At 45.3% G+C, this 20,646-nt stretch overlaps 1 protein-coding gene across 1 annotated transcript in view; it reads left to right on the forward strand.

The window, feature by feature from the left end:
* Positions 1-14,978: 14,978 nt before the first annotated feature.
* Positions 14,979-20,646, forward strand: part of CD38 (CD38 molecule) — a 28,946-nt gene continuing 23,278 nt past the window's right edge. The window contains exons 1-2 of the mRNA XM_086612480.1: positions 14,979-14,989; positions 16,117-16,356. Coding sequence (XP_086468606.1) covers positions 14,979-14,989; positions 16,117-16,356 — 251 coding nt within the window. The remainder of the gene's footprint in view (positions 14,990-16,116; positions 16,357-20,646) is intronic.

Here is a 20,646-nt window from a genome sequence, read left to right on the forward strand (position 1 = left end):
ATCATAGAATGGTTTGGGTTGGAAGGGACCTCAAAGATCATCTAGTTCCAGCCCCTCCACTATACCTCCTGTAGTGGAGGAAACCCTCCACTACACCTCCACCTACCTCCCCCCAGTATATATACTGAGCATGATGTCATATGGTATTGAATATCCCCTTGGCTCTTTCGTCAGCTGTCCTGGCTGGGTCCCCTCCCAGCTTCTTGTGAAAATTAACTCAATCCCGGAGGAACCCAGGACATTATCCACCCCTTATTATATACCATCTATGTCATGCCCAGATCATACACTTTCCAATATCACCACCACTTTTCCTGTCTTTGATATATATATATATATGTATACACTGACATACACACAGAGAAAACCTTCCTTTGGTCTATAGGTCATCTCTCTAACATATCCATTCAGTTCATTTAATCCATGACTTTATGACTCCACCTGTCACAACAGTCTTTCAGGGCAGGAGAGATGGTGTGTGGTGTTAGATTATGGCATGCTGCATCTGGACCTTGTGGCTAGTGTATCTGGTGCAACCCATATCCACAGTTCATGGGTTGAAGATGTCAGTCTCGAGGAAGTTGCTGGACCTTCTGCGACCGTTTCTCCATGGCCGAGATGTTCTCGGACAGCTTATCCACAGCTGCAACGCAGGCCTGTAGGGAGGAGGAGAGACTTCTTTCATATTGCCAGAGTTGACCAGCCAATTCATCCACTGTTGGTCCCTTACCTTCTCTCCAGGACTTCACTGCCAATGAGTTGGCATACAACGCTGATGCAGTCTGTAGAAACTTCTGCCACATGGGTTGTGTGCATTGGACTTAATCTGGATCTGTGGGTGATTGCTTGTTATTCAGATCATTATAAATCACTTGAGCACAGCTAATTCCCTCAGATACTGGATACCTCTCTCCATGGTGGTCCACTTGCCTGGGTGACATGTAACACCATCCCTGAAGGGGTACCTTTCCTTCACTCCTGACAGCAGTCGCCTCCAGAGACTGAAGGTTTGTGGTTTTCTTACAATCGCCTTGTCAATGCCCCGTTCCCTTGACAGGGATTCCAGCTGCCTAGCTTCCCCACCCTCTAATTCCAAGTTACCAGCTCAGTTATCCCAGCATCGGAGCAGCCAGGTGACAATGTTCTCATCTGGATGGCGGCTCAAATACTTTCACCTATCTTGCAGCTCACTCGGGATAGGAATAGGATGATTACTGTCTCGTGTGGGTTCTGCCTCTTCCTTCTCCTGTTCTTGTGATGACCTTGGTTCACCTTCATCCCTCAATAAGCGAACTGATTTTTTCTTCTGTATAGGGACGGCTGATGTCGGCACAGGTTGGTTCTCTGGTTCAGCTGCAGCACCTGTCATTTTGTTGTCAGATTGAGAGACCTTCTCTTCCCCTCGAGGGTACTGAGCAGTGTTGACCAGGGCTCGGTAGGCATGGGCCAGCCCCCAGCATGCTGCAGCCAGCTGTGTCTCCCGAGAATTGCCAGGGTGACAGCATACTGTTTCCAAATATTCTACTAGTTTTTCAGGATTCTGCACTTGTTCAGGGGTGAAGTTACAAAACACTTGGGGTGCCCACCATCCTAGGAATTTGCTCATGCTCTCCCACACCCGCTGCCACTCGTAACTGTCCAGTCTTGGGGCAGATCTCTCTGTGGTATTTTTAAATAGTTGTTTAACCCCAAACTTCTGAAACACCTTCTGAACGCAGAGCAGTACGAGCGTGCTGGCTACGACATGCCCAGAACACTCAGAGTTCTCAAAGGCCGCTGTAATTAGCCTGAAGGAGAAAGGGGAGGTGGAAGAGTGGGGGACAGCACCCTCCCTGCTCCGCGCCCCCCCCCAAATTAATGGCGATTACTAATCACTTCCGACAAGTGGCGCCCGAGGAACGGGCATGACGACACCGCTGCGCGCACGTACCAGCTCAACCTGGTGGCCAGTGCCCTTATTGTACCACCAACCGCTGTTACACAGGACAGCAGGACGAGCATCTCGATCCCCTCCCAGAGGTGGCAAACAGCATCGCAGTGAATACATAAACCACGTAAGGATTTACGTACCACCACCATGTGAACAACCAAAACAACATCACGACCAGCGGCTACGTGACTAATGCAATAAACGCGGGGAACAAATTTAAGACTCGCTAGTCGAGATCAGCTACCCCAACCCCCGAGCCCCCCGCCGGGCACCGAAAAGGCCAGTGGCTACCAGGCGGCCGCTCCCTCCCTCCTTCCCTCGGTGCGGCCGGCAGGAGAATTGGGAGAAAAAGGTAAAACTGGTGGGTTGGGATAAGGACCGCTTAACAGGGCAGCGGAAAGAGAGAGAAGGGGTAAGAGCAGCAATAATACTAATAAAAGAACAATACAAAGCAAGGGAACCACAACACAACCTCTCCGACACCTGTCCTGCTCCCGAGATGCGATACCCCTCCCCTCGGTTTGTGCCCCCTCCCCGAAATGCATCCTGAGCATGACGTCATATGGTAGTGACTACCGCCTTGGCTCGTTTGGGTCAGCCGTCCTGGCTGGGTCTGCTCCCAGCTCCTTGTGAAAATTGACTTTATCCCAGCCGGGACGCGCCGTCAGTGCGGGCTGTTACGTGAGGTATGACAGCAAACACGCTGTCGTAGTGTTAAAGTGCTAAACAATTCTGCTTTGAAAAGGAGGTAAAATGCAAAGTATGACATACGATTGAAATAATTTGAGGCTATTTACCTTATATCGAGAACACTTGGAAACGTCTTGCAGTGCTTTTTTATTTCTAATGTTCTTGCCTCTTTTCCAGTACTTCAGCTCGGTAGCAAAGACAGCAATTTTTTTTTTTCCAATGTGTTTTGAATAAAGAGTCTCAAACTGCTGGAAAAGCTTTGAAAGATCTGTAAAGGATTTTAGCTAACCTAATATAGGTGAGGGGGAAAAAAAAAGAAAAAAAGGCGACAAAGCTTTAGATACATAGTCTTCCTGAGACCTTAAAGGCAGCAAATTTCAAGCTGAGGGTGGATCGGTTCTTCTGAATTTAATATGATGGTTTTTAATTTGTGTGAAAGAATAACGCGACTGGCATCGTGGAAGCAGAGGGGCAGAAGAAGTATCAGCAAAGCAAGAATAAGTTCATTTGTTACTCCCGGAGGGAGGGAGAGACATGAACATAAAGTGGTGCGTGAGAGAATCTCTTATAGCTCTCTTTTTTATTTCTACATCTATAAAGTGTGTGAATAGTGCTATTTACACTTACGTTTTACACTTGCATGGTGTACAGCTAGGTGTGCCTCTGCTCTGTCTTAAACGCTCAGTAAATGCTCTGATGAGCACGGTCTCATGTAACAGCTGTGCCAAATTTGGATAAATCATGTGTCCAAAAGGCATCTACCCTTCTCCGTAAACCCATGCAAGCCTGGTAATTTTTTAGCAGGGTCCTTCAAATGCAGATTCAAAATGTTTCACTCATTCATACTTGTACTAGCAATACTGCAAAAAACAGCTGTGTCTGGATCTGGATTAAGGGGGAACATGTTTCCTATGAAAACATTATGTATATCACTTCATTTTGAATCCAGTTGGATGCCTCAATCTTGTGTAGATATTAATATCCAACTACTTATGGCAGATGGAAGCATCCTGTACAGGAGCATTACAAGGTGCTCTGCATTTCTGGAGACAGACCTGTGGAAGCTGCTGATACTAAAGTAGTATTTTCTGTCCTTGCCTGTTTTGTGGACCACTTAAGAACTTAGGTATATCACGCTCTTCATTCCTATATAGAAACAAATATAATCTCCCCTTCAGCTAACCTACTTTTGTTTTCTGCTGCTTGTGTTCCAGTCATTGTATCTGTCGAAAGCTGAACTCTCATTCAGGATAATTCCTTTATTCAGCGTTTATGTGCATGCACACATCTACACCAGCTCCTGCCTGCTCTGTCTACTTTTAAACACAAACTCTCGAGTGCTCCGGAGTAAGAAGTTACACAAATAAAGCAAGGACAACTTGTTCACCTCTCTGCCCTTTTTATACTGCTATGTTTATTTTTGTCATATTGGCCTTGATGTGATATTCAGCTGACATGACTGTGTTTCTCATCAGCAATCTCAAATGTAGTGAAACTTGAACTCAAAACCTCAAGAAGTTGCATAGTATTTATTGTTCAGAGAAAACTAACTCTTTTGATAGTCTTCAATTGGATTAGCTAGAAATAATTCTGATGTGTTCTGCTTCAACAATAGAAAGCGTACAGCAGGAGAAGGGTGCTTTTAGCCCATCCAAGAAGTTTGGTTTAAAATAGCTCAATATGGGGATGCACAGTATCTTAATTTAGCCAAATGTTAGGGTGGCTCAAGCACTTTACAAGTGTTTTTCTGATTTTTCAGGTTTTTCCTAATTCCAGCTTCTGCCGAGTCTAAATTTACCTGCCATTTTATTTAAGAGGTGAAGAATATAATCTGCCAGATTTTATTTATAATCTCCAGGTGTCCAATTTCCTGCAGCTGCCTGCAAATTATGAAGGCAAGCTCAGAGGCAACTCCCATTCCCTTACTGCAGCAGCAGCAGCACACTTCAAGTCCAGGCTGGCAGGGAGAGGGGTGCAGGAAACTGGAGCTTGGGAGCATGGCGCCCTCGCACCCTGCCAGAGTATCCGTCCTGCCTGGGCAGCCCCTCTTCGCCTATCTTCTCCTCTCCTTCCTGCAGCCATGGCAAAGGTGAACCTGATCTCAGTTCAGATGAGTTACTTTGTGTTTTTAGCAGAATATGTGAGTAGAAAATTGTGATGCGGGAACTTTTATAGAAGGAAAATGAAGGAGAAAATTATAATACACATTTCCTTTCAGTTGCAGGCAGTGAAGTAAACCAATCCTTTACTTGTGACCATTTGACTAGGAATACCTCTGTGCTATGTAAGTTGTAAGTGTGGTAAATTCCCAAAGTGCAGACAGAGGGGATCCTCCAGAACTGTGTGTCTGGAGTAACTCGAGTTATACCATTAGTTACAATAATTAACAATAAAATAATATTTTTAATCCAGTAACTGTGTTTGCCTGGGGATCTGTTAGTGATTACACCTGATAGGTCTAGTATCAGGTGCTAATGAGTACTTGGATAAATAATTAACAAGGAATGTGAAGTATTGCACACAGAAACCAGAAATATAGGTCAAGAATTTGGCAAATGCTGGACCACTAAACTGCAGGAAGACTCTTTTTTTTTCCCATTTGCAACAGGTAAAGTCAAGAGAGCAGTGCTAAGAAAATGACAGGTATTCTATATACTACACCAAATCAGGGCACAGATGTGGAAAAGCTCCTAGGTCATGTTATGTGATTTTGACAAGCAGCAAGCAAAGAAGCAAATGAGTAGAAATAAGTATTCCATGGAAATTTTAGTCTTGCAGTATCAAATTCCAGCTGTAGGACATGCTGGCCCATGTCATGTCCCATTCTTACTTTTCGCTTTGTTTTAACGAAAGATGCCAGAAAATCTGGAGTTGGTATTTCCACAAAATAGAACAAATGCTCTGGGCTTTGACCTTGAACTTTCTGTCACCGCTTCCCATTAGCATGAGGTTAAATAAAAAAGGGCTGCTGGACTAATATGAAAAAAGAGTGATGACAAGCAAATTACATGATACATTTATCATCTGCAAAGAAGTTAAGGACAGTAAGCATAACCAATAAACTTGGAAACCACAGCATCAAATTCTGGACAATATTTATACACATGTATACATATTTTACATAGTGGCAACCAAGAGAGATCTTGGTTTTCAAGTTTTTTGCCTTTTGACCTTTGAACCATCACATGGATAATTTCCAAATGGCAGATCTACCCCATATAGTTCTTTCAGGAGAAATTCTGCTATTTACACGCTCTCAGGCTTGCAGAGCATACTTCTTTATCAGCTTTGTTTCCTTGGCTGCCTCAGTGAGATGGGAGCCTGCTGGGTATTTCCCTTCAGAATTTGCGAGCAGAATGATAATTAGTACTGGCCATAAAACAAGCACTTGATTTGCAGAAAGTTGGTGAGGTTACTGCATTTGCCTTCCCTCTGCACTAAAACAAAACTTTGAAACATGTTTTGTGCAAAAAAAGTACAGCAACCTCATCAGAAATCATGGTAAGATCCTTTGCTGCTAGGTTATAGCTTTAGTGTAGCTCTCACTTTCTAGCAATCTCTTCTATTGCTGCTGTTCCATTTTGTATAAATTAAACATTTATCGAGTAAATAATATTTTCTTCATAGCCTGATTCTTGCTGAAAGCATGCTTCATTAAACTTGGGTCTCCCACTCTGCCAATCAGTGCTTTAAACTCTATACTCTTGAATGTATTTTTTTTAAATTTGCATAGGACATCATCTTCTGACATGTCTAAATAGGCGTTTCAAAAAAAGGCAAAGGTGATACAGAACAATGAAGCCACCTGCTTCCTCAAGTTGTTCTGGAGCTACCCCGCAGCTTGTCTCCCCACTCCAGCTTCTTCCCCACCAACAGTGTGTTTGTATAGGGGATTCCTCAGCCTGTTGCCATGCTTCATGAGCAAATCAAGGCACAAACCCCAGCTATGACTCTGGTTGGTTACAAACCCACCACTTGGGCTGAGAAAGAAGTTGGGAAATGCAAAATACAAAAAAGCAGCACTGGTGACAGCAGGAAATTCTTCAGGCAACAGCAAAGCTTAAGGAGGACCTGTACAAGTGCCAGGGGTCTCCAAGTGAAGGAGGAAGGAGCAGATGGCCTGACCCTCAAGAGAGCCAGCAAGGGAAATAGGCATGAAATAGGAAGAAAAGCCTTGCTCCAAAGAGGGAGAATGTTTTGGGTCCTTTGAGATCTTTGTTTGCAATAAATAAAGGAAAATCGGTCATTAGTGCCTGTTACCGTTTCACACTGAGCAGCACAGTCAGTGCTGTCATGGCTCCTAGAGGCTACAAGCGGAGAAGCAAATGCTGATCAGACAGCCAAGGGGAAAGGAGCTAGATTGTGCACGTCTGTGCAGAGAAGGATTAAGGAATAGCTGCTCCCAAACACCCCTTCCCTGGACATGAGCTTTAAATGCATATCCCATCATAATGTTACTAATTTGCAATGCAGTGCAGTTTGAAACATTGGAGCTGAAGGACAGATGTCACAACTTCTGAGAAAGCTCAGGGTACATCTATATTCTTGTCAGTGTATCTCACCAGATACTTGATCCTACTGAAATAATATGACTGTCCATAAATCACGTCCTAGAAACAAGCAGCTTAAAATCTAGTCATTCCAGTGCCATTTCAGCAGAGCACAACACTAATGCAAAAAGCGGGCCACTAATTTAGGGATCTTAAGCTCTGTTGTGGGCCCTGAAAATCTCTCATCCCTTATCCTATCTCCTATCTTTGGTTCCTTTATTTCTTCAGCTGTGATCTCCCATTTCAAAGTAAGGACATTTGGAAGGACAGAATAGGGTGAGACAGAGATTATATTCTAGGACTCAAGGGAACTGAGGAGTCCACAACTGTTTCTGCTTTACCAAATCTCAAATTGAAACCATCTGGGAAAAAAAGAAAAAAAAAAGGAATTGATCCTGACACAGCCATGCTGTAACTCTTTACCACAGCTTCCCTTAATCTCATCTGTTTCTTCAAAAATATTCATCTAAGGGGAAGCATTTCATAAAGTCTTTTCAAAATGACTGGTGGGTGGGTGTCAGAAACCTTGTTGTAAAAGCTCGAACGTCACGACTCTCCATAAAACCCTTGTGTATGCTATGGGAACGAATCTTCCAAAAGAAGATGAAGTTATCCAGGAAAGAGAGTTTATTCTGCCATCTAGAGGGGATTGTAGAGAAGGTGGAGCCATACTCTTTTTCAGGGATGCACAGTGAAAAGATTAGGGCAATAGTCAAAAAGTGCGGCAAGTTAAATGTTAAAAAAAAATCACTATGAGAGTGTCTGCCCAGAGAGGTTCTGAATTCTCCATCCACAGAAGTTTTCAAAGCTCCACTGGAGAACACCCTGAGCAACCTAATCTAACCCTGAAGTTAGCCATGATGTGAACAAGTGATGGGCCCAGATAACCTGCAGAAGTCCCTTCCAACAGACATTGTTCAATGACACTGTGAGTTTTCCAAGAATGGCAATTACTGAATGTTTTCTTTAGGAAGGGTCTGTCATACATAGTACTGCCCCTTTTTTATTTCATAACACTAATGCATAACTGGAAAGACAGCTTTATTTTTATAACATCTTTAGCTGTCCATGGAATTTTAGCAGCCAGTCATACTGGGTGCATTTATTTTAAAACCTGATAGCTAACACGTTTTATCAAGGACATTTAAAATTCTAATTTAGGCAGCACAAATAATATTCCACAGCATGTTGCATTCACAGTCAACCTTGAGCTACCTGGAGATTTGCTCTTATACATAATTTGTTTCAGCTATTGTCTTCAAGGAAAGATTAGCTAGATTTCCATCTGTCTTCAATTCCCTAAATCCCAATATCTTTGGAGACCTGTCTGATAAAGTTCTGTACTTCCACTAGTTATTCATTAGCAAGCACGGAGATCTGTCTGCATTCTGCAAATTGTTACCACAACAGTGTAAATTCAGAGAATCATAGAAGTTGGAAGGGACCTCTCAAAGACAAGAGTAGCTTTGCAGGGATATGAGCCAGCTTGTCCTTACTACCTCAGATGCATCTCGCCTGGACACAGGGACTTGTATTCAACAAGTGTGCTTAAATGGTCGATAACTCAATCTTTCACTACTATAGGTAGTAATTTTCTCCCAAAAGTCCTACCTGGGCACCATAGGCACAAAGACCCTAGGAGACCTGAGAACAGACCTTGCCACTGAACATTAAGTCAAGGCTTTGAATCACTTCTGCTTTTTCAGTGTCCTTTGAGACTAGGTCACCTATCTCATTGAGAAATGGTTCTATCTTTTCCTTGGTGTTTGTCCTGCTGTCGATGTGCCTGTAGAAGCCATTCTTGGCTCTTCTTCCACACCTCACTAGTTTTAACTTCAGTTCAGGTTTGGCTTGCTTAATTCCTTCCCTGCATGTCTGTCATACACACACAGCTGGCCAGGACTCCTCTGGTCTCACAGCTGACCCCCACCCCATGCTCTTGACTCTATTTAGAGACACCTAGGTCTCTGGAAAAGCCACAGTCAGTCAGTCACAAATGTTTCTGTCACACCAAACTGAGTGCATCTACAGTTCTGTTTCTGTTTTCCTTCATAAGGCCATTTTTCAACATTTCCTAAGCAGTACTTTCTGACTAATTGTCTGTTCTGATCATAAAATTCTCCATCCTGCTGAGTAACAGCTGGAAATGGGTCACTAATTCCATGGGTTTTGAGAAAACTACCACTAGATCAATTCATCCCAAATAAAACACAGCAAAGCACCACTCCTCTATGGCATCAGGTCACTGAAAGACGACCCAGTCAGTGCTGGTGCCCAGCACCAGAGCACTGGATCGCTCTGTCCTGGGAGGTCAGTTTAGCATGGACAAAGAAAAACCGTAGAAGTGGGGTTGAGGCAGAGAGCTGTGGAAGATGGCAAGAGCAGCTGGGAGTGCGGAGGATCTCCCTGAGCTACCCAAGCAGCTCTACTGTGCGCTGTCCCATGTCTGGCCAAGCTAATCCCCAATTGCAGATCTGACAGGTGATAGACAGATGGACCAGGCCATCCAGTGACTCACCCAGGAATGAGACAGCTTTGTGCTGGTGGCCTTCAGAATTGCTCCACCCTGTCCTTCAGCAGTGCACAAATACTGCATTTGAGAAACTGCATTTTAGGGCTCTTTACATTAGTGGTGGGTGATAGGACAAGAGGAAATGGGTATAAGCTTAGTCAGGGGAGATTCAGGTTGGATGTTAGAAAGTATTTCTTCTCTGAAAGGATTGTCAGCCACTGGAATAGGCTGCCCAGGGAGGTGGTTGAGTCTCCATCCCTGGATGTGTTTAAGAAAAGGGTGGATGAACTACTTAGGAATATGGTTTAATGGGAGATTAGGGACGGTTGGACTGGATGATCTCTAAGGTCTTTTCCAACCTAGAAATCTATGAAATCTATCTATGAAATCTATCTATGAAATCTATGAAACAGGAGGCAAAAGGGATGGGGGAGGCAGAAAGGGCTGGCGAGAGCCTGTGCGAGTACAGGAGGGTTTTGTTCTGAATGAAGACTTCTCATTTAGATGTCGCTTGGTCGTGTGCTGCTCTGCTGCTTCTTTCTGGATCTACAGTTCAAAACTGGTGTGTCGGCCTCGGGACGCAGTCCAGTGTTAAGCCCTTCCTACGCGTGCTTCTTCATGTTTTTTACACGAAAAGCAAAAGTGCTGTAATATTCATTAGATTTAATCTGTATTGTTTTTTTCTTTCTCTCCTCAAAACCTCAACTTCCCGCACCAGTCTTGAGACGAGAAGCAGCCATGCCACGCATAGCCAGGAGTGTGTGTAGGGTGATAAAAAGGTCACGGACAAAACTGCAAGGCACAGCGGTGACATTTGGTCCTCCCACGCTCTCCTCGTGTGTGAGAACACATAGGAAAAAAGTAGTACATTCCGGTCGAGAGAGCAGAATGCGTTATTGAGAGGAGACTGGCGTCGCGCTTGTCAGCACGAGCTGATCCAGCACTCTCGTCTGCCCCCCTGAGCCCCTCGGCAGCGCATGAAACAAAATGAATGACTTCCACATGGAAAAACAGGCCGCATACAAGTGACACGGATGAAAGAGATGGAAAGCCCCAGCAGCCCGCAGTCGGCAAACTGCGAATAATGACCGGCGGATGTCATTTGACCGGATCGTTTCCTGCACTCTGGGTCCGGCCGCTCCAGCCCGTTGCCCTGCGGTCAGGTGGGTCTGCTCTTGTCTGCAGCACTCGGAGCAGCCCCGATGACTTTGCTGTTTCAAACCTACATGCTGTAAGGGGGGTTAACCCCAAAACATGCCATCAGCATGGAGTGATGCACGTGCATCCAGTGGTAAAGTGCTGGGACATGGCATGTCTCTTACCCAAGTGATAACATGTACAGCAGCAGGTAGTGGCAATGGTCCCTCTGCATCCCTTTCCTCCTTCCCAGGGAAGGGTGATACTGATCATGATATCCTTACTTACAGCAAAAATAAGATTAAAGTGGCCGTATTCAGAACATCCACCAAGGCCAAAGTCACTTTTACAAGGAATATAGATATCTAGGTTCAAGAAAGCAATTTCACACCACTTCCTATCCTATAATTCTTAAATATAAGGATGCCTAAGATCTAACAATGTTTCCATTTGGACTGAAAAGTCTTAGGTGCTTAAACATGGGTGTATTAACAATTTCAGAAGCATCAATTAGTGACTCAGAGGCAGGTAACAATTAAGTAAAAATTAGTTCAAGGGCACCTCCTCACACAAAATTTGGTAGCAATGAATCAATGCTGTTCTTAATATCTCTGTCAGTGGATGCCACACTGTCCTGTTCTGAGGACGTTAACCCTCCCTAATATCTGATACTCAGAGCTTAACATATATTGAAGCATTTTGCCATGAGAAGTAATATTAAAGAATTTATAGGAGAAGAGAATGCAATCAGAGTAGAAATTTGTGTCAAGCAACATCAAGTGAGTAAGACAATACCGTCATGCTGAAGAAGACAACACCGCCATGCTGAAGAAGACAACTGGGTAACAGCAATCACCTGAGAAAAAAGATTTGAGGTCGGGAAGGGGATGCTGGTGCTCAGACCATCTCCAGACAGCTCATCTGGTAAACAGGAGTGCAATGCCAGCAGTTCCCAGCAGTGGATATGGCCTTGCAGAAGACATGAATGGGACGTTTTTCATGTCCTTAGATGGCCATCAGTGTGGGCTCAGAGTTAAGGCACCGTTGTCTGCCTGTATTTGTGTCTGCCTGCAGCTCTAGGGTGCGTGGAGTGGGGGCTGCCACCAGGAAAACAGAGCAACTTACACGTTAAATAACTGTCCTATATCCTGCAAGCGCTCAGGCACTTGGCCCAGAGCACAGCTCCCCAGGAAAGCTCATGTTGTTGCAGGCCGGGAGTTGAAAGAAAGGAGAGCTGAACGGGATGCCCGGACACCGAGTTACAAATGCATTTTTCGCAGTAGCTGGTGTGTGCGGTTGGATGGCATACAGCTCTTCACAGCTGTCACTTTGTACTAGCTGGTTTCCTTATCCCAGCCCATTTATCATGTTATTTTCAGTGTTCATCTCAAACCTTCTCTAAATGTTGTGACAGCATTTACCCTGTGAAACTGGGAAGTGATGAGATGACGAGAGTCATTACTATTCCAACAAAAGTCAGGAAAGACATCATTTCTTTACTTATTATAACAGCTTCTGCTCTTTTCAGTTCAGATTCTCTCATTCCGAAATTCTGCTGAGAAGTGAGAGCCAGTAATAACAGGTGTCTGCAGGACTGGGGGGTGATTAGTGGCCCTGTGAATACTGTGGTGTCCTTGTAATCCAGTGTGTTATGTTAAAACAAGTCTTTATGACTCCTGAACTGTCTGTGTAGCGTTTGAGGCAGCCTTTTTCTCTACCATAGGACAAATGATTCTATGATTCTAAATTCACTGCTAGTGTAGCTGAGCTCACCTCCGTTAAAGGCAGGGCTGTTGTTGCCATTTCTACCAGAGCACTGGCCACACAGCACACCTGGCCAGTGAGGAGCAACCAAAACACCAGCGAACCACACAATCATAAAATATTTCTAATGAATTTTTTACTCACCAAAGAAGAAACATTTCCAGAGTTTTCTAGAAGCACTGAAAAGATGTACAACATACATTTTCTTACCCATGTTTGCAGGTTACTGTTGTTTTGAACAGATTCGGTCCCACCTGCCGCACACCATCTTTCACCAGCAATTTCTGCCATGAAGCACTTTTTGTGTCCTCAGCCATGTTTTGGGTGCCAGAACTATCTACATTTGATGGATAGTAAAAAAAGAAAAGGATACATAAAACTTTTGAGTGATCAGACCTTGGGAATGACTGGGGGGTGGTTTGTTATCCCTTGCTACCTCAAAAATACCATCCACAGAATTTGCAGGTAGTAGTGGCCGCTGGCTGCTTTTCTCTTACCGTGCTCCTAGCAGTACATATGCAGGCTAATAAATTATACATAATACAAGTCCATTCTTACAGAAGTCCCCTGCTGCAATACATGGTATCAAAGCACAGGCTGGCAACTACGTGCTTGAAGTATTTCTATCTTCTGATCTTTCACACAGGCTTTCTAATCACCTTGCCCAAAGATTTAGTGTAAACGCTGGCAGAAGAACAGGTACACCTTGATAAGACCAGGATTAGTTTAGATTTGCTATCTTGGAAATTCACGTAGCTCAAAGGGCTCCAGAAGTTGGCTATCAGGTTTATGAGACACGGTGTTTTTAAAAACTGTAATTTTTCTTATAATGGGCAAAAATAACCATTAGCAAACCAGTTCAGGAAGGATACAGATCCACAAGACTTCCTGGCAATCTCAGGGGAAATCCTAAGTTTGCATTTCTTTAGGGTCTTGTTGAGGGTACTGAATTCCTGTGGAATAAAGTCAATCAATTTAAGGTCGTCTACTTGGGAAAACTACTTAGGAAAGAAGTTAAAATCCAGCTTACTCCACAGACCTAAGGGGATGCAAGACCCTTGTAAAACACACTGCTTTTCACCTCGCTTCATCCTTCCTCATTTCACTTTCCCCTCCGTGCTCTGCTCCCACAGCCCTGTTCAGGGAATACTGTTTCATCCCTTCTTGGCCAAGGCACCGTTATCATCTTTCTTACACCTTGCACGAAAATACTCTTGGCCCAGAACATTTTCAAGGAGCGAGTTCATGCTCATGTTCATATCGAGAAAGAAACTACCACCTTCTGAACCACTGAGAGTATGTGCTTTTACTGGCTTTTCTGCTGCCCCCTCAACTCCGCTTGATTTATTCGTCCCAATTAGGTTGCCAAGGATTGCTGAAAGGAGGCTTGACATTTACTTCTCTTGGACATTCCTTATGAAGTTCGAGGTGTTATAAAATCAGCAGGAAGGACGCCTCCCAGAGCTGCTGAGTCTGCACTCACCCTATCTGTTTGTTCTTGTGAGTCAGTCATATCCGAATAGAAGAAAAAAGGCTTCTCACACCAGCTTTGAAGAAAGGAGTGCTTTTAAAAAGTTTTAAACTTTTTAATTAACTGTTCAATTGTTTGACTCTAAAAGCAACTCTTAGACTTACTGAAGACAGGTATCTTCAATACCCAGAGCAAGCAGAGATTGCAGTTTTACTGCATAAAGTGCTTAGGATAACTAGTTGGGTTTTTTTCCAATGTAGTGTGCGCTGAGTTAATGAAACTGCAGAGCAGCAAGTTGAAAACACATGCAAACAAAGACTAAGGGAAAAATAAACCAATTCAATAATCTCTCTTGCGTATAATAAAAGATCAGGAAGTTCAGCTGTGAATACCTTGCATTCATACTTACAGGATGATGAAAACAAGGACAAATAAACAACAATCATCTCAGCCTGCCAAGGCAAAACCCTCATGCTTACTGAAAGGATTATGGGGGAAAACTTCCTTTATGAGCTAGTTCTTACTGACTTGTCTCCTACAGAGCTTCCTGAGCTTTTGCAGAACCTGCGATGGGGGACACTGAGGGGACACAAGCAGTGTAGTGAAGAGAGAACATTTATCTCTCTTCCGGAGAGATGACACTGTTAGGAAGAGATACAGAGTATTTCAGTTGGAAGGGACCTCCCACGATCTAGTTCAACCGCCTGACCAATTCAGGACTGATAGCCTGAGGCTGCCTAAAACTGAAGCTTTAATTCTTGGTAAAACCCTCCCGAAGTTTGCATCACTTGGAAAACAGGATCAGAAAAATTCAGCTCATGTGCTTAGCATATTGGTTACGCAGCATTTCTCAGGTCTTTCAGAGCTGCTGAGTCCTAACTGAGATGTATCACAAATGCCCTTTCTCACTGTCAAACAGTTAAGATGGATGCTTGGTAAGCAATTATTAACAATTTATTAATAATTTAGAGTTAACATTATTCTGACATTGCATAGCTTCTTTTGTTTAGTTTTTGAGATTGAGTCTTATGTTAGTTTTTCACTAAGGAAGTAGAATCGCCCCATTTGGAGAGGACAGTAATTAACTAACCTCCCTCTTCCGGAGAGCACTTAATGCTGCGTTAGATGGTTTCACACAGCCTCAAACACCCACGATTTACACACTAGTCTTAGAAATTCAGATGACAACTAATCCGAGCCTATCTGCAAAGGGGAGAAATAAAATGCCTCATTGTGGTGTGTTAACGAACTGTATTTTTATGACTACTGCAAAGTTCCTAATTGCTTTCGGTAAAGTCGGATCAACACCTATCATTTAAAAACAAATTAGAGAAAACACACCGGGCTCATTTGAATTCAGGTTTTACTCAGACGCTAGCTGGAGCGTGCCGCTGTAAGGGGATCTTTATTTGAATAAAGGCTTCGGGAGTTTTGCGAGTGGTTTCCTGAAACTCGCTTTTGTGAGTTATCGCTGAAAACTTTGCAAAGTTTCACTCGGGGAGCTCACGGCGAAGCGAGGAACAGAAGGCAAACGGCAGCGACGCCGTCATCTTCCCGTGTCGAGCCCCGAGAAGCCACCGTTGGCTTTGAAAGTGCCTGCCTGGGCCGGAGCCCGCCGGGAACGGGGCGGTGGGAAGTGGCCGCCTGTTCCGGGCTGGCGGCACCGTTCGCCGCGCTCTCCGCGGCTCAGCCCCCCGCGGCAGCACCGCAGCTCGCTGCCCCAGCCCGCCTGCCCCCCGCCCGGCTGCCCCCCGCCCGGCTGCCCCCAACCTGGCTGCCCCCCGCCCGGCTGCCCCCCGCCCGGCTGCCCCCAACCTGGCTGCCCCCAGGCCGGCTGCCCCCCGCCCGGCTGCCCCCCGCCGCGCCGCCGGGGCGGCTCGGGGCGGCCGGTGACCCCGGGGCGGTCGGGGGGGTGAGGGTCAGCCCGGCCTCCCGCCGGCCGCCAGGGCTGAGCCCGAGGCCGGGGTGGGGGGGGGTGGAGGCGCAGAGTGACACGCTCGGAAGTTATTTTCCCTTTGCGCTGGTGAGCAGTTGCTGCTGCTCTTCACGGCGACCCTCGCAGGATGCCGTTCCAGCAGGGCTCTGCCCGGACGCGGCAGCGGACCGTGCTTCTGGTGGGGATCGTGGTCCTGCTGGCCGCCCTCGTCCTCGCCGTCGTGCTGGCTTCTGTCCTGACGCACGGAAAGCCAGAGGCCAGTCCCAAAATGCTGAAGTGGAAGGACAGGGGGACCACTAAGAATCTGCAAGAAGTCATCCTGGGAAGATGCTACAACTACGTCATGGCGCGGTACCCTGAGCTGAGGTGAGTACGAGCAGTGCTCTCGGCCATGCGTCAGGTGTGTTAGGGGAACAGACGGGAGCTGCCTCTCACCTCCACCCGGCCGCCTCCTCTTGGTTTGCCGGGGCAGGGAGAAATCGGGGGAATGAGACCCCTGGTTTGCAGCAGAATGTACAAAGTCGGACAGCAACTGCTGGTGCCCGAGTGGTGGCTTTTAAGGAAACTACCTGCAGAGCCAGCGTAAGTCATGCTAATCCCAGGTCAAAGCATCTTCATAAATGGATTCTGCAACTTGCTTAAAGCCAGCTAAAATAAAAGCTGGATTCTAACAGGTTTGAGTAAGTGGATGCGAAGCAAGTCACTGTAAAGTCAATCTGCCGCTGCATTCACATAACCAAAATGACACAGGAGGGAGGAAAAAGAGAAGGTTCAGCATAGATTTATAGGATAGGCAAAGATGTTAGAAAAGCATTGAGAAATATCTTGGGGTTATCCAAACCAGATGTTTTTACATGTTGGGTTAGACTCTGCGATGATCACAGGCAGCTTGCACGGTGGGGTGCAACTGGCTCGCAGTGCCAGCATGGCCGTGCCAGGCAAAACCTTCACCCACTCGTGGTCTTCTGCAGAGCCCATTGCCACAGCTGATACAGCACCCGAGCAGCCCACCACTCCTCTGCCGCAGAAGAGGATTCCCAGCACCCAGGTCTGCCATAGCTTACTGGGCTGAGAACTGATTTCTGATCCCCTTCGCCGCAGGGAAAGGGGAGTATGAAATAAGGAGCACCCCAGGTCCCACCTACAACTGAAGACACCCAGCTCCTCGGGACAGGAATCCAGAGCAAGCCAGGGTCTCTCAGCAGGGACCCATCCACACTTCTGTGGCACCAGCCACCCTATTTTGAGTCTGCAGTAAGCCTCCGGCAGACATGTCATGGGGAAATGTCTCCAACACAAGAAGCACATGGAGCTGTTGGAGCAGGTCCAGAGGAGGACCACGAAGATGATCCGAGGGCTGGAGCACCTCTCTATGAAGACAGGCTGAGAGAGTTGGGGTTGTTCAGCCTGGAGAAGAGAAGGCTCTGGGAGACCTTCTAGCAGCCTTCCAGTATCTAAAGGGGGCCTACAGGAAGGCTGGGGAGGGACTTTTGACAAGGGCATGGAGTGATAGGACAAGGGGCAATGGTTTTAAACTGAAAGAGGGGAGATTCGATTAGATACAAGGAAGAAATTTTTACGATGAGGGTGATGAAATACTGGAACAGGTTGCCCAGAGAAGTTGTGGCTGCCCCATCCCTTTAAGTGTTCAAGGCCAGGTTGGACGGCGCTTTGAGCAACCTGATCTAGTGGAAGGTGTCCCTGCCTGTGGCAGGGGAGTTGGAAACTAGATGATCTTTAAGGTTCCTTCCAACCCTAACCATTCTGTGATTCTAAGATTTCCACCACCCCAGGCTGAGAGCTGTGGGGCTGCCCCGCGCCTTGGCCGGGTGATAGAACCATTCTGGTCTTTGTCTTAAAAAAGGCAATTGCCACCTCTCGTTTTCATAACGTTGAGCTGATGAGAACAAAGCTGTACATATTTTGCTTGCGTTTGGACTTCTCTTGGCCTTGGATGTCCGGTGCTGCATGAAAAAGCTGATTTACAGCATTTGAAGGGAAATGAGCAAGTGAGAATCATGACCTGAGCATCCAGAGATTTAAGTGCATTAAACACCTAAATGGATTAGTAAAGGGAAGGGAGTGTCTCTTACAAATAAAATTAAAAAGCTCCTGAAGCTTTTGCAAAATCATGTACATGTTTCTAAAGGGACACATGACTTCATTAAAGGAAGTATACACTCAATATTTAAATCCAAAATTATTTTGAAGCCTAATAGCCTTTATTAATTTTGCTTCTTTCATTAAAATTGAGGTGCTGAAAATGTAGAAAACACTTTTGTGTGATTAGTTTTCTAGCGAATGTCACGTATGTTTCTTTCACAATGCAGTCTGAATCTGACCTGGGAATAGTTGTTTAAAACAATTCTTTCAAGGACACTTCAAGAAATCACAAACCCATGATCATAAGCTTTTCTAAAAAGGTGTTTTTTACAAGGTATACCATTTTGTGCTCTTCTTAATACAGCACCGTTTAACAGCTTCACGGCCCTGCGACCTCACTTCTTTCAGATGAAGTGACTTCTGTATAGTAGCATCCTTTTTGTTTTATTTAAGAGACAAATTTATCTGAGACAGAGAGCACATGAAAAGGAAAAATATGCTCATTTACATACACCTGAAATGTTCAGGAGGTTCCTGAACAGAGAATTAAACCTAGGTGCTTTTCTGGGTATCCAGCCTGAGATTCCTCCTTTCTGATCCTGCTGAGCTCAGTGCAGTTTGTCGTGTAACCAACTGCTTCTGTCCCCGGAACTTTCTGATAATAAAGTCTGACACATCAGAGAGCCCCGTATCTTTCATCCGCGCTCTTTCATCATTAATGTAGGCCTTGGATCTTGCGTCGTGTGAGATCTTCAGTGCACTTAATCAAAGAAAAGGAGTAGGAACAGGGAACTGCAGAAACTTAGCAGGCTTATGAGCTGAGCAAGCTGTGCCCTATACTCACTCGCGACTTTTGTTGCCACTGTTCCCACCATGGGAACCTTGGTGCCCTGGTTAGAAATCTGGTGAGTTCCTCATAAATTTGTCCATAGTCTGTTCTTGCCTTTTTAATCTCACACAAACAAGAGCATTTGTTTAAAAAGCTCTGCTTTTAGGAAACTCATGGATATTTCTTCATGTTTTCACTTTTTTATATGAGAGCCACTAAGTTCCATCTTTGACAATATTTTCACTTTTTTGGCAGTAGTCAGCGTAGACTATTTTCTATGTTTTGGAGTGCTGTGTTTCAAGTTGGAATAGCTGTCTGGTTTTGGAAAAAAGGGGGATTGTTGACATATCAATATGGACTTTATAACGTTTCCACAAATCTACAGGCCCCGTTTAGCTCTGCTTTTGCAACTGCATGCTGTAAATCATGTGAGAAGGCCATGGATGTGCTAATGTACACCTTCACCATCACAGCTGCTTTTAGTCCTCGAGGATACCTCCTGGCACTCTCCCTCATCTTACTGGAGCCCCAGACCTGGACACAGTCAGCAGGCTCTGATCATGCTTTGTCTTTTCCGATGTGAACTGCAGGCTGGATGCAAGCCCAGTGAGACCACTGGAAGGATGCTGCTGTCTGAAGTCAAGTTTTGTAAGCACCTCGTGCAATCAGATTTTATCCTGTGATTCACTCATTCTCCAAAATCATCAAAACGTTCAGGTGCTGTATTGAACTTTCTTGCTAAAGAACAATTCTCAGGTACTCTATACAGCACCAGCTCGTAATAATTTTGTTGAACTACTTGCGTGCAATACAGTCCTTGGTTTTATTTCAGCTGCTGGCCAGATGACTCTCGTCATTTGTACACATACAGTTCTTCAGTTAGTCTTCCTGCGCAGAACTGTCATCTTGCCAAAGTCAGGAGAAACAAGCAGGGAATGCCAATGCTTCAAATAATGCATTTGCAATATTAGCCTCACTTTAAGGAAAAGATGCAGGTGTATAGCAGCAGGCTTACGGATTTCTTTCCCTGCATGCGCAGTTGTACATCTAGATACACACATTAAAAAGTAGTGTTTCTTTTTGGCTTCCGTGGGAAATACTGGCTGCTGCCTGTAGACAGAGCTAAAGCAACAGTTTGTCACAGCTCAACAATCTTAGTTTTGTTTTCAACATTAACAAAAGCTGCAAGTTCTGCTTTCACTACTCTTGCAAAAATGCCGCGCTCATCAGCCCTGGCCGGTGGTATGTATTGTAGATGTGTCTGAATAAAGGCCAAAGGCAGTTTAGTTTGGTCTGAAGGAAGGATTTGACCTCAAATCACTTCGTCTCCTCTTTCCCGGTAACGCGACCTCCCTCTTGTGGCTACTGAGCCGTTCGCAGTTCTCCTTCTCCATGTCTCATCCAATACAAATTTAAGTTTACAAGAATTTATCGCAGTATAATCGGAGTGGGTTGTGCAGTGCTGGGCGCTCGGCAGCACCAGGCTGGTGCTGGGCCAGGTCAGTGCCAGATCACCCAAAGAGAAGCGCTAGTCAAGACCAGTCATGGCCATAACCTACCCTCGCTCACAGGATGTTGTTTATGGTGGTTTTGCACCTTGATGCCGGGAGAGAGCAGATAGGAACAGATGTAGCATGAAACCCATTGATATGAAGTTAACTGGTTTATTTTCCTCTTCACCCGTATTTGCATGTGTCAGGCTGAGGTCGGATACGATTGGCACT

This window comes from Tauraco erythrolophus, chromosome 5 (assembly GCF_009769465.1).
Source record: "Tauraco erythrolophus isolate bTauEry1 chromosome 5, bTauEry1.pri, whole genome shotgun sequence".
NCBI lineage: Eukaryota > Metazoa > Chordata > Aves > Musophagiformes > Musophagidae > Tauraco > Tauraco erythrolophus.